Source organism: Pleurodeles waltl, chromosome 4_2, assembly GCF_031143425.1.
Source record: "Pleurodeles waltl isolate 20211129_DDA chromosome 4_2, aPleWal1.hap1.20221129, whole genome shotgun sequence".
In the NCBI taxonomy this organism is placed as follows: domain Eukaryota; kingdom Metazoa; phylum Chordata; class Amphibia; order Caudata; family Salamandridae; genus Pleurodeles; species Pleurodeles waltl.
In genome coordinates, this window is record NC_090443.1 from 420,079,117 (window position 1) to 420,093,779 (window position 14,663).

The 14,663-nt window shown below is 43.9% G+C and overlaps 1 protein-coding gene across 6 annotated transcripts in view; it reads right to left on the minus strand.

The window, feature by feature from the left end:
- PNPLA6 (patatin like phospholipase domain containing 6) overlaps positions 1 to 14,663 on the minus strand; it is a 324,399-nt gene that overhangs the window by 29,651 nt on the left and 280,085 nt on the right. For all 6 annotated transcript variants that reach the window (XM_069231657.1, XM_069231658.1, XM_069231659.1 and 3 more), the window contains one exon: positions 9,773 to 9,921. In XM_069231657.1, the coding sequence (XP_069087758.1) occupies positions 9,773 to 9,921 (149 nt within the window). The remainder of the gene's footprint in view (positions 1 to 9,772; positions 9,922 to 14,663) is intronic.

Genomic DNA, 14,663 nt, shown 5'->3' on the forward strand with positions numbered 1-14,663 from the left:
TTGCTTGTTTCCACAGATTACAAACTCTATTGTAGAATACTGATGGGAAGAGATTAGAGCTTCCACAGCTGGGTATCCATTGTATTTTATAAGTGCTATTTTGCTCTTGAGCTGCATCTAAACCTTGAAAGCCGCTCCAACTGTCTTTACCTGGACCTTCTTGTAGTAATTATATTCAATGTACCTTGTGAAGCATCCACTCTCGTCTACCCCTAAAGTCAATTCATTAACAGATGGTAGCTTTGACCATGATTTAGTTATTTCTCCGCTATCTGTGATGATGCTCCCCATGGATTGCAACAATGATGACCAATAATAATTTCTAAAATGATGGAGAGCCCACCCCCACTATTCCTTGGGAGCACCATATATCTTAAAGCCCTTTTGTACTACCATATAAAGTTAGTACAATTGGCATCCAACTTTTGAAGCCAGTGTGCTTCTAGTTCTAGTGGTATTGCTCTGAATAAATATAAAAGCTTTGGCAAAAAGACAATTTTCATCACATTACATCAGGCTGCTAATGATTAAAAAAAAGTGTAAGCCATGAACTCTCCTTAGCTCTTGCATGGCTTTGTCCAAAACTGGAGTGAAGTTTATTTCGTATATTTTCTCCACTCTAGCCATGATCTTGATTCCTATTTAATTTGCGTTCTCTAATCTTTGGCTAGCCGTCATTACAATATTACTGGTGCCTATTATCTCGGTCTTCACTTTATTCAAACGGTAGCCTGAGATTGCCCCAAACCGCTCGGCCTCCTTCTCTATTTCGTCCAGAGCACTTCGAGGTTATGGCATTAGCAGGGCAATATTGTCTGCATTTGCCAAGACATTGGTATCGATCCCTTTTACACTAACTGGCCTTATAGCCAAATCTCTTAACAAGTCGATTAATAAAAGGGTCGATATAGAGTGCAAACAAGAGTAAAGAACATGGACAGCCCTGCCTCGTCCCGCTTATGATCAAGATCTTTCTAGATTCCAGCCCCATTATTTGAAGACCGGCTGCTGGATTATAACAGAACACCTTAACAGCCTTAACCAAACCTGGCCCAAACCCTTTGTACCCAAGCACCTCCCACAGATACTCCCAAGAAAATCAGTCAAAAGCTTTCTCTGCATCGGGGAAGATCATAGCCACTGGGTTCCCTGTCACTTCTGCAAAGTCCTACAATGTAATTGCTCGCCTAATGTGTTCTGTGGTTCCTCGACCAGGGACAATCCATGCTGCCAAGGACAACCCAGTTAGGCTATGATCCTCCCCAAGCATGATGTGAGAATCTTTGATTAGAGTTCAGCAACACAATTAGTCAGTGAGATTGGTCTATATGACCAGGGTTTCTTTGAGGGTTCGCCCTTCTTTCTAAAGACATCATTTGTACGTCCCCAAGAGGCTGGAGCGACCCCACACCAGCTAAAGAATGAGAAATGTGTTCATGAGATCTTTAGTCAAATCCGGGAAAAATACCCTATAGAGCTCTGTTGGCCCTGCAGCTTTGCCGGATGTAGGGGATTTTAGAGCCTCTCTAACTTCATCAGAGGCTATGGCAGATTCTAAGAATTCGACCTCTTCTCTTTCTAAGTACTCTGCTAGTTCTCCATAAAAAGTCTTCCAGCTGTGCCAGTGAGCACTAGATTTACCTTCGATATTATTTCCCATAATACTCTTCAAAGACTCTGTCCCACATGGAGAGCCAATTATCTTCCCGTGGTCTCACCATACTCATAGCTCTCCTTTCTGTGGGTCTAGAGTTTTTCTGCTAATGCTTTATAGTGATAGCTATTGATCCTAGCTTTAGCAACCGCTATTCTTTGGAGAGCATCCTGGTCATTGGGGCATAATGAACGGAGGAGGAGGAAACAAATGGGTAAGACCTTTTAGAAATCTTCCGAAATTGGGAGATTTAATCAAGGACGGTTGGTTAGGCAATCGGAGGCAATCCGAAATGGCAGACACATAGATCTTGAGGGTACCCAGAGCAGTTCCCTACTGGGCCAAAGAAAGAACAAACAAAAGAATCTCTGAAAGAGGGTCAACAGACTTCTTGGTATACCATGCCACAAATTTGTTCCACAGGACAGTTGTATACCGTTTTGATGGAGTGACGCCTGGCTACCAAGATAACATTACAGAGTTCGGGCAGAAGGTCAAAAGCTGTCAACTGCCGTCTCTCAATCTCCATGCAAGAAGGCGGAGACTGGACAGGTTCAGGTGGAGAACCGGCCCCTTCTGCTGTGACAGAAGATCCTCCCGAAAAGGCAGTCTGAGTGCAGGATCGATAGCCATGCGCAATAGCTCAGGAAACTAGACTCTTCATGCCCAATCAAGAGCCACAAGGATTACTTTGGCCTGGACGTTCTTGATCTTCTTTAGAACTCTGGGCAGCAGTGGTATGGGTGAAAAGGCGTACAGGATGCCTGAGCTCCACTTGAGACGAAAAGCATCAGTGAGTTAGAGCCGCCTTTGAAACTTCAACAAGCAAAACTGATGATATTGCGCGTTCTCTATAGAATAGAACAGATCTAACCAATGCTCTCCCCACTGCTGAAAGAGACCTTGAACCACCTCTACATGGAGATGCCATTTGTGATCGACAAGGCGCTGTGGGTTGAGTTTGTCTGCTCTGGCATTCTGAGAGCCGGCCACATGTTGAACCACCAGGGATATGCCCTGCTGTTCCAGTCATGTCCAGAGGCAGAGATTCTCTTGACAAAGAATCCACAACCCCATCCCGCCTTGCTAGTTGCAGTACCACATGGCGGTGGTGTTGTCCATGGATACCTGCACTACTTTCCCTTTGAGAGAGGGGAGGAATGTTTTCAATGCCAGTCTGATCGCCCAGAGCTCCAACAGATTGATGCGGAGCCCGGACTCCGCCTGAGACCAGATGCCTGTCATCCTCGATTCTCCCATGAGGCTTTCCAATACCAGGAGTGACATATCTGTCACTACTGTCAGATGTGGCTGAGGAAGGGGGAGGGATCTGCCTCTGACCCAATTGCGGTTCCTTAGCCACCACTGTAGGTCTTGTGCAGTTCTCTCCCAGATCTGGAGCATGTCGGAGAGATTCCCCTGACGCTGCGCCCACTGTAGCTTCAGCTCAGAAGAAAGAGAGCATCTGATTGGGAGTCAGGAGTGACTGTCATGTTTATAGTGAACTCCAACGAATGCAGGAGGTCTGCCGTAGTCTGGAGGTGGGAAACAACAGCCTTCAACAGCCAGTCATCAAGGTAGGGGAAGATTCAAACCCCTTACCTATGCAAATGAGCCCGGACAACCGCCATCACTTTGGTGAGCGCCCATGGGGCACTGGTGAGGCCAAAAGGGAGCAGTGAACCGAAAGTGCTTGTGGCCCACCGTGAACCGCAAGTAATGTCTGTGAACTAGCAGGACGGGGCTGTGAAAATGAGCGTCCTGCAAGTCCGATGCTACCAATCAGCCTCCTGGTTCCAGGGCAGATGAAACCTGAGCCGGGTGAGCATTTTGAATTTCTCCTTCTAGAGGAAGAGTTTGAGGGACCGAAGGTTTAGGATAGGGGTACCAGAAAGTAGCATAAATAACAACCACACCCTATTTCTGGCACAGGAACCCTATCTATGGCTTCCTTGGTCAAGAGAGCTGTAACCTCTGAGCGGAGAAGTACCAAATGATCCTCAGTCATGCGATCGTATGGTGGTGGCATGGATGATGGAGTAGCCTCGAAGGGGAGGGAGTAGCTCCCTCCTTACTATTTGCAAAACCCACCTGTCTGACGTGATGGTGTGCCTGAGGTGATGGTGAATCCTGCCTCTGACTCATCCCTGGTAGGGAAGTGTCAGACTACAAAGGTTTGTAGGCTGCAGCTGAGGGTGGGGGCGGAGGAATGGCTAGACTGCTGGCTCCCACGTCCCCTACCACGCAAAGGCTGAGCAGGAAATGGACGCGGCTGGGCACCCCTTCCATAGCCACGAAAGGGGTGAAAAGCAGACTGAGGGGGGTGAGTGGCAACTGCGAGGCCTAGGGACTGGGCCGTAGCCCAGGACTCCTTAAAGCGCTCAGGAGCGTTGACACCGGAATCGTCGTCGGGGAAGGTCACAATGGTACGATCGGCATTGGTTCGGATCCGGAAGCAGATCCCTGGGTGCCCCCTGGATCTGAGACCAAAGCCGCCAGAGGGGAACCCAAAGGAGCCCTTGCCAACCCTTTGGGGCACAAGGGCGATCTGACAGGGGCAGGCTGCCCAAAGATGAGGCGCATGGCCTCGTAAAATTAATTCAACTAGGCAGGGTTGGCTCGGGCTCGCAGAAACTCGGGGAGGCGCAGAGCCGACCCAGAAGTAGGCTCCGAGGACGGAGGCCTAGAGAAATGACACGCCTTCTCACGCGTCACGTCATCCAACTAATGGGGTGAAGTCGAAGAACGCTTGTGCTTCATCAATTTCTTTTTATGCTTATGCGAGTGTCCCGAAGATTGTTAACGGGACGACAATAAATGGTGAGGGCCTCGCGAACGTTCTCAGGACCTTCCTCTCGGCTGAGACCGGGAGCGGTATGAAGCCAGGCACCTGGCCGCGAGTAGCTTTAGAGACCGCTCCCTCAAAACCTTTGGGTTCATGGCCTGGCACTCAGAGCACGACTGCTGGTCATGGTCGCGCTCCAAACACCACAGACACACGAGGTGCTAATCCGTCATGGACATCACCAGGTGACAGGAGTCGCAGGGCTTGAAGCCGTTTTTCCGTAACGACATCTTCGACACACCAAGAAGTAAAAACAAAAACTTTGACAAAAAGTAGAAAGTCCAGTCAAAAAGTGACCAAGACAGCCCCAAGAAGCTCCCACCCTTGACCCCTACCGACCAACCACACACTGTTACTAGTTCAAGAAGAGAAAAAAAATGATATAGAGAACAGCAAAAAAAACAGAGCTGTCCCACACAAGAATGGACACATATGGAAGCAATAAACACAGTAACATGAGGAAACCCAACCAAAACCAAAAAAAAGCCAAGTACAGAGGCTCCAAGCTAGTACGGTAGCAAGACAAAAAGCCAACTCAATAAATAAGTGTGGTACAGTCCCTTGCAAATTATGAAGAGTATGCACAGCCTCTTACTCCACAAAACAACTGTGTGTCCGTCTATCTATGAGAATGTTTAGCCTGGCTGGCTCCTGTAAAAACACTTGGGCCCAACAGCTTTCAGAGGATCACTCATCTGACGCAGCTTCCAATGCCAGTCCCTCATGGCTTTGGACAGACATTGAATCAACTGTCACTGGAGTAACTGGACAAGCCTCTAAAAAAATAGCCCGTCTCAATAAAAAATTACTAATGTAGATTAGTATTGGACGCAGATGTGACTTTTAGAGTTGCCAGAGGAAGAACTGTTTTGGTTAATAGGAAGACAATGTGCCTGCTGAATCTGAGAGACCATGTCCCAGTCTCTGAGATTTGGAAATGCTTTCCCGAAGAGTTGTACAATGAACTACTGAGGATCACCGCCCTCCTTTCCTACCGGTATGCCAAACACACACAGGTTATTTCTCCGTTTGCGGTTCTTTTGCAGTTCTTCAAGTCTTCAGTTTTAGAATAGATACACATCAATTGCTGGTCATCGTTCCCAGTGGTTTTCACAGCAACGTCTCCCACTTCCTCAGCACCCAGAAGTCGCTGCTGAAGCTCCATCACACCTACAGTGAGAGCAACAACTTTACTGGATACTTCAGCTAACGATCGCTGGATCAAGGCAGTATCAGCTCTGGCCTGTGCAGAAAGCTGGTGCGCCTCTGATCACTGTTCTTGTAGCAGCTGAAATATCACAAGATCCATTCCGCTGGTGCTGGCGGGGTCCGCAACACCTTGACCTTTGACTTGCCCACAAGCCACACGCTCTCCTCTGGAAGCAGCTGGGCGTTGTGGCACCATTCCTTCAGAAATAGCTTCTGTGCCGCCATTGAGAAAGTAAAAGAATGTGGGCTGCCAAATTTGCCTAAGATGCACTTGGAACCCCCACCCTAAAGCTGCCGCATCGATTGACATTGGCGGTGACCAATTGGTGTCAGGCTGGAAGGCAATTCCGTAACCGCAGCTGCGAGCAATGACCTGGGCGCACAGCTGAGTGAAGAGTGGTGTGGTGATGAGCCGGTCAGGTGTGGTTTGGGAGCGTGGGGGAGAGAACACTCACAGCTGCAGGATCAGCCCGCCATCTTCCTTTCCTCAGCAACCCCTGCTGCCAAAATGACGCATGTAACACACAATCTAATAGCATTTCCAGTTTCGTATCCTGCAGCCTATGTGTGTAGGTGATCTAATAGGTTTTCTCCACAATATCAGTCTGGGATTTTTTAAGGGGTTAAACCTGTGAGCTTTCCAGAAAGCTTTTCATCAACTGGTCTGATGGGTGCTCTGCTGAGTAGAGGCCTGTACCATAATCCAAATTAATTTATATCTCCTTATCTGAATCCCATAGCTCACCATAATCCCACCTAATCCTGTCTACCCTGCATTAGATACTTGCTGCTTTGAGTTTTCAGACTAGTATTTTCCCTCTTTGGCTGTCTCCATTATAATAGTATTGTTTGGTTCATAATAACGTCTAGTCTGCTCTGTCATTACCTAGGCCAGTGGTTCCCAACCTGTGGTCCGTGGATCCCCAGGAGTCTGTGACACATTCCCAGTGGTTCCGCAGGCCTGGGCGGGCAGGAAGGCACTTCTCCAGCTGGGGCCTCTCCACAGAAACACATGCATGTTTTTATATTTATTACTTCATTTGTGTAGCAGTTTTAAAAAGTACAGCAAAGTTCAGTGTACATTCAGCAGCTTTCAGGGAAAAATAAAAGCGTCAAGGTAACTGATGATTAATGTAACTGCTGGAGAGATATGGGGGTATTTTTTTGTGGCAGTTTTGACTCATTTAAGGTAGCACATACGGTTAAATATGCCTGCTGCAAAGATCGTGTATCATGCTAAGAACAGTATTTTCTGTGCATAGCATAGCACAGCAGCTTACTGCTTTTGTTGCCAAGATTCTTTTGTTGCTATGTAGTTCATAAGTTACAATCAAAATCTAGCACAGTGAGCTATGAACTGCCATCAAAGAGCTGCATCCAAACTGCATGGCACATATTAGAAAGTTGTGTTGTATTTCCAGCCTTTCGTTATCCTTATGCTGCTAAAAAAAGGTTTGCTTGCGTAGAAATACATTCTTATTAATGTCAGTGCTAACAACCTTTGTTATGTTCTGAAATCCTGAGTTTGTGCTTCTCCACATCAAGCACTCTTAGAAAGTGCCTACCAGTATTGATGACTTGTGAATTCCTCACCTTGTAGTCCCCTGTAAAGTGCTCCAAAACCCTTCACTGGTATGAGGGGTGCTATAAAACAAATTAATTACATGTGACAAAGAGGCTATGGAGAGATGAAAGGCTCTTATAATAATTATATCTTTAGTAATTCTAGTATTTGTATGGTGTGTAGTTGTTTGTGTATTATTTGTGAATTACTGTTTTAAAGTTTCAAATTTAAATCATACAAATTGCTTGGGGGTTCCTGGCTTCCAGGAGTGATTCAGTGGGGGTCCTGAAGAGTCAAAGAGTTGGGAACCACTGATCCAGGCTCTAAGTTGTACCCTTGTCTAGATGAGCTTTCGGCAGATTTTCCTGGAGCATGTTCTTTTGTGTATCCCCTCTATTTCTCTTACATGTGATTCCAGTTGACGAGCTTCCCATCTCTGTTGTAAGCTGAAGAGGCTGCAATGAGAAGCCCCCTTACTACCTTTAATGCATCCCAGAGAATGCTTAGATCTGTTTACCTGTTGTTGTTGTCTGCTAGGTAAGATTTTATCACTTCTGCCAGGAATTCTCTGATTTGAACATCTCTCAAAATGTGCTAGCAGAATCTCCGCTGCTCGTTGATCCATGGACCACCAGTCAGGAGATTCACAGCTCTTGCACTACTGTTGGACAGATGCAGAATGGTGATGAGATTGATAGAGGCCTCTTCTCAGCAATGAAAGATTGGGTCCAAGGCCTAATATTTTGTAAAGAAGCCGTAGATATATATTTAACATCTTGTGACCAAGACCTTCTATGATTGAAACGTGTCATGTTGACTTATTTAACCGGCAGTCAGCAGCAGCAGCCGCCGCATATCTCAAGGCGGAGGAGAGGTGACGGGGGGCAGAAGGGCAAGAGAGGTGAGGGGATAATAAAATAATTTTTTTAACGTATCTGTCCTGCCACCGCCGCCTCGCTCCTTTTCTCTGCTGATGGTGTCTCAGCAGTCCCTGGGACACCAGCACAGGCTTCTCAAGCAAATATAGCGCTGCTCTCATGCTATACCTAGCATGATTGGTCTAAGTGGCTTAGTCTGCTGCTCAGACTTTGGAGACTATGCTGTTTCTCCAACCGGGCTGAGCAAAACAGCCAGGTTGGAGAAACCTAAGTGCGCATGTCAGTTTAGCAGGCCTAAAACAGACGTCCAAACTGACATGCGCACTTAAGTGCACTCCACTCCTTCTCTTACCCCCTCCCATGGCCCAGCCCCCTTCCCTGCACATGCTGGCTCAGCCAGCAGCTGAAAAATAAAACAGTAATAAAATATTGGTTTTTTTTTCAGCTGCTGGCTTTTAGCCAGTGGGGCAACGTTGTTCGCCATTGCAGAGGAGCCACCCCTGCTGGCAGTGAAAAATAAAATTAGTATACAGAAGAGATGGTGGGGCCTACTGGTTTTCTCCGTGTAGAAAAAGAGATGTGAAAGGCAAGATATTTTCTTATGTATATGTACTCGGAAGAAACCGAGAGGGCAGAGCGACAGCTTGCCGTTTGAGACATCCAGACCATAGTTTGTGCTACCTCTAGCAGCACAAAGCGGGTGGGCATGAGTGACTGGTGTCGAGACAGTCCTTTAGGTTAGCCCCTGATGGGATATGTCTTAGACCTATCTCAGGGGAGAAAGTACTGGAGAAAGGATATATGATTTTGTATAATTTGTGGCCATTTCTGTGCTTATTTCCTCCGAGAACTTATACATTCCTGAGCATTCCCATGCGAGGTGAAGGTATGTTTGCCCTGGGTGTACTGCATCTGGTGCACGCATCTTTGGCAATCAGGCCAAAAGCTTTAAATCGAACCGCTGTGAAGTAAAACCTTAGTATAACATTAAACTTAATAAGCCTATGACTACTATTGAGACTTTTTCTTGCACATTTACATCTGCACGCACAGTCCCTAAGATGCTTACGTATTAACTGGGCTTCTCCAGAGTAGGAGAAGAGAAACCGGGGCTTTTTATGCACTATTCAAGTCCTGGAAAACAACAAGCACCTAAAGTGTCACATTGGCACTGCTTTTCTTTGGTACCAACAAGCCTCTTCTGTGCATCCAAGGCGTCTACTGGGCCTTCATTTTCTGTTATGTACATAAAATATCTCCTCTAACAGAGTTAGAAAAGGCTACTTTAAATTAATTAGACCAGATTTTTGGTGGGAAACTTCCCACACCAAATATTCCCTTCTGCATCTCTGCTTTTGGAATAGGCTGCCATGCTTCCAGGCATACCTTTACTGATCTTTACGAAGTAGTACAGATTACCTTCTCTATGATGAACTTTAACCAAGTATGCTAAGTGACAATCAGGAAGCCGCTACAGCTTTAATATCTTGTTCTGCAGATCTGTTATTGAACTGAAAACAATTACCAGACAACTCAAAAGTAGCTCAAATATAGCCAAAAGCATTAATTTCACATAACTTTTCTCAGACCTAAAAGAAAAATGTAAAGAGTACATGACTTACTTTCACTTTCTCTGCCCATGGGTTCAAACGTTTCCAAAGGAGCCACCACCCCGAAAGACTGTCACCATAGTTACAAAGGTCTGTTTCATCTTGGCTTCCCACATCAATGGCGATGACCGTTTTGGCACCCATGTTGCGCGCAATGTCAGCTGCAGTTTGAGGTGGAAATAGAAAAGGCCATAATCAGGAGGGAAATGTAAAAAGCTTACTGAAAGTTCCCCTGCCACCTTCGCACCATAAACAAACAAAAACAGCAAAGAAATGAGCTCTATTTACTAAAACACTCAGCATGCACAAATTTAGAAACTGTGCAGGAGTACTGCATTCTGGAAACTCCCCTTTGTCAATCAAATCACCTTGTATGCCATGCACAAATACAAGCAGACTGCAAATCAGAAAGCTGACACCGCATTAAAGAGTGAGTGAAGCCCCAGTGAACAACTAAGAATGCAAGCCTTAAAAAAACTTGAGACAGAACTAAGCAAAGTGGACTTGAAAATATATAATCCTGCCAACGAAAACAGCCAAAAGGAGGGGGCTCTGGCAGCAAACCTTTGCTATGGGAGGCAGCATGTGGAGAAAAATTAGACCCTAAGGCCTAAACGTCAGTGGGGGAAAAAAAACGTTTTTTATTTTACGCTCAAGTCCCAGAACCATTCTATATGGCCTCCCAGTGGCCACTGTTTATTTTTGTGTACACCTTGGATTGAACCTGCTTCCAAACAAACTATGTTGTTAAAATGGGATTTCCGCTATATTTCTTGTATCATGTTTCACTGGCACTGGCCGGCTGAGGCATATGGTTATGTGACAGGCCTACCTCTGCAGCAGTGTCTGCCAAATGCCAAAGGTTGTTTAAAAATGGTGACATCCAGAAGAATAGTAGGCTATATTTAAAAGGGGATTCTTTTTCATTGGTAAATTGGGTGCTTTAGTCAAAACTGAAAACATTTTTCAATGAAGTTCCTCGCTTAGTCTGTGGTTAGAGGCTACTAAAGCAATGAACAACAGCTGTGAAGGTCTTCCTCATCTCCTGCAATTTTTGATACTGCACCCAACCTCAGCTTAAGAATAACGAGTTTAAGTAAATGAATAAAAACATACTTCATCTTAAATACCTGGTAGTCTTGTTTTGCAGAGCCTAGTAGTTGATGTTCCCAGCTTTCCCAACGCTGCCGAATTATGACAGTTAATGGGCCAAAAGAAGTAGTCCTCTGTGACCAGTGTGGGGCTGAGAATTTAGATTTATAGTTAATAATTCCTACACAGAAAATTCCCTTTTTCCAGTTGCTAAGTGTATCTCTACAATGCAACATATGATGGCATATTCTGCAATGTCACCCATTTTGATTTCACTACATAGTACTGGCGTGCATTGCTCTAGAAGCTTATAGGAGTTCAATGATGTATCTGACCTGCACCTGGACAGTCATTGCTAACAAGCCCTGAGAGGCAAAGGATCATCGTCAAATAGCAATCATACCCAAAATGTCTGCACAGTGTTTCAATGACTCATTAGAGATGACGTTCCCAACACAAACATACTATTGTGTTTACTGTTTGTTCCTCCTGAATGACAAGTATTTAGTAATATTTATGGAGTATCCTACAACCTGTGACCATGGATTCAACCAAGAAAGAACAATGTATGTTGCCACACACAGTCCTATGTGATCTATCACCTGTCATAATAGTTTTCAGTGCTTAAATTATAGGAATACTGACCATCAAGCACAAGACCACAGAAAAAGGTAAGCTGAGCAGGTGGATGCTGATAATGACTAGCATGGCTCTAGGTGACCTAGATGCAATACTTGTTTAGGTTAGGCCTGATATTGTAAAGTAAGAATATTAACATCTAGCAGAGGGCCTGGCTAGTACAGTAAATAGTGAAAGTTTACAATACATCCCAGGTTATCAACTTCACATAAAGTGATAATATTGATGATCTGCTGGGGATCTTAGTACTAATGGAAAAGGGAAGTGTTGAAGTCTGGCTCAGTACATGGATCAAATGAAAAAGGAATCGACTGTTGCTCAAACAAGAGTTTGGCTGACATTCCCAAAGTTGAGTGAGATCAGTTACCTTTCCAGAGGTTTATCACTAAAGCGAGGAACTCCTATCTATGGTCGTTGCCCAACCTGCAACATCCCACAGATTGATTAAGCATTTGGATCACAGCTCATCCAATATCAATTAACGATCAGGTCCAAAAAGAATATGATTCATTGAAAAGGCAAGTAAAAAGATTAGCTAGAATGTATCTCTAAAGAATAAAACCATATGGCCAAAGTCAAAATTACACGTGACATCTGCAACATGGTCTATCAAGATAAGCAAATGAGCAGGTGGGTGGAGGTGAAGAAGTACAAGAACTAGGCTTAGGCTGTAATAACCAAAAATAGCAAGTGACGGAAGCATACAATAACATGTAGAGCAAAGCCTGTGGTCTTCAAGGATGAGAATGTTCTGATAAAGTCCCAGGGTGTTCACTTTAGACAACTACTGAGGAGATAATCAGTGATCTCACTGTCATTGGTTTATATTTTCAGATCAAAACGACATCAGTGTGAATCCACTCCACTCACACACCAAAGGGGAGCTTAAATGTGCGTGTCTCTTAATTAATTGTTTGATTTACTGGACCTTGTTGTAATGTAACTACCTACACTGCTATCTTGCAGCAGAAGCACACATCTTTTCATGAACAATTTGTGGGCAGAGGTCAGAACCGATCTTAAACAGTATCTCAACTTTTCCTTTTTTAACCCTGATTCTGTGTTTCTCCACAATCTTCTCCATGGACCAAATAACTAAGGTGCATGAAGTTCAATATAAATGGCTTAGTGGCCATTTTCAGAGCCATGTGTACTACCGCCTTTAAAAACATACCAAGTTGGGAAGCAGTTTGTTTTCGCCTCCTGGATTTTTAAAACAGTATGTGATAATGAGAGACACCTGTGAGAAGATTCTCTATAGAATCAGAGATAGCTGTTTTTACTTTGTCATATGCACAGAGTTTGGTCTCATAAGTACATAGGCAGTTACTGGAGGATTAGTTTATAATCCTGGCAAATCTCCAGCCTCAAATCTTCAAACTAAAGGCAAGAAACACTAGAGTCAGGATTCCATGGTTGCGAACACAATCCTAAAGATAGAATTGAGCAGATGTAGCTCTTGTAAGTTTTAACCTAGAAACAGCTATTTAGATCCATTTAAATTTAACGCTCAGTAACAGTTATGAAGTTAAGTGGCCTGGGCACTGGAAGCTCAAAAAGTACTAACCCAAAGAGGGCCCTCCTTCTGTCATGAAACTGAGACCGAGAAGCCTCCAAGGAAGGATGAGGTTTGGAAGGAGGCAAACAGCTGGTTTCTCAAAAGGAGACAAAATCTTCACAGCCTCTACAAAGGCCGATATAAAAAGAGGGCTAGTGCTGAAATGAATGGAGCGAAAATGCTAAGTTTCAAAAGTGATTCAAGTAAACTGAAAAGAAAATTAGTAAAACAACTGCCCATGCGTACTACAACAACATGCAACTATATCGTGCAATTTGTAAATAAGCCTGAACCACTTGAGAACATTTGTAGTGCAGCAAATATCAGATGCCAAATGGAGTTGATTTAAAAGATCTGAAGTGTAATGTAGAGAACTTTTCATCCAGTAACCTAATGTAAAGGCACAAAGGCCAACATTTCACAGTAAACACTGTCAACTCCAAGGGGGGCTAGTTCAAGCACTGAGGGACCAAGGACAGTGTTAGTGTAACCTTGGACTATCACAGTAGAAAAGAAAATATTTTAAGGGTGTGCTATTGGAATAAAGCGTTACAACCCAGCTAAGGAAATTTGCTTTAATCCTGCTTTTATTGCAAACACCTTAGATTGGAAATCCTAAACAGTATACATATGCTGGGTATTTGTCCTACACATTTCCTGAAGGTGGCACATGAAGGTAAACATTGTTTGTGCAAAGACTTAATAAAGTGAAAAGGAGACAAATTATAGGTTAATGGTTTGGAAAGGAAGACATGCCCAATTTGTTTTTTTTGACGGTTTTGCTCCTTGATTTGCATTATGTGCCCGTGAGGCTCAGTAGTAATCCACTAGGATTTATCTTCTATTAAGGTTGCACATTCAATCCCTGTTTAAGTGGCAAGTATTTTTCTGAAAGGAAGAATTTTAATATTACATTTTAAACCACACACTTTGACTGACATGTCTCCCCCTTCCCTGATAACCATTAGAGACAAAGATAATCTTATTTAAAATTAGCACATAATGGAAACTGGGGGGTCATACACGGCATGGCTTCCTGATTGTAATGAGATTTTTAAAAACATTTTTTTTAGTAAACTTGTTTTAAGAACTTCAAAAAAAAAATACTGAAGTTTAAATATATAAGCTATCATAAAGTATTGCCTCTTATTGTTATGTATTCTAGAGCATTGAACTAAGAATTGATTTGTAGGTTTAATGGTGCTATCGATGAAAGAGCCTCACTGACCTTATGATACAATTCCAGATTTGCTGTGGTAACTGAGAAAGCAATATGAGTGAATACAAGGCCCTCGAAAATGACTGGAACTTAAATGGATGCAGCTGGAGTTGCTCTCTCGTTTATCTGCAGACCATTTTTTTTTATCTGATCAGGAGGTCCTTATGTTTACAAGACCTTGGCTCAGGATGTCAGATATAGTATCTATACCTAAAGCCAGAACACTGAGGCTCAAGAAAGCTACCTTGATTTAATGAAAGAAGGCCAATCAATAGGCTAAGGTAACCAGAATATCTTTGGTTTGAACAAAATGAATAACATGAACCTATGTGGATATCCAATGAGAACTTCTCTTGTTTACGCGCTTTGACATTCAATTCAACCACCAATCTACA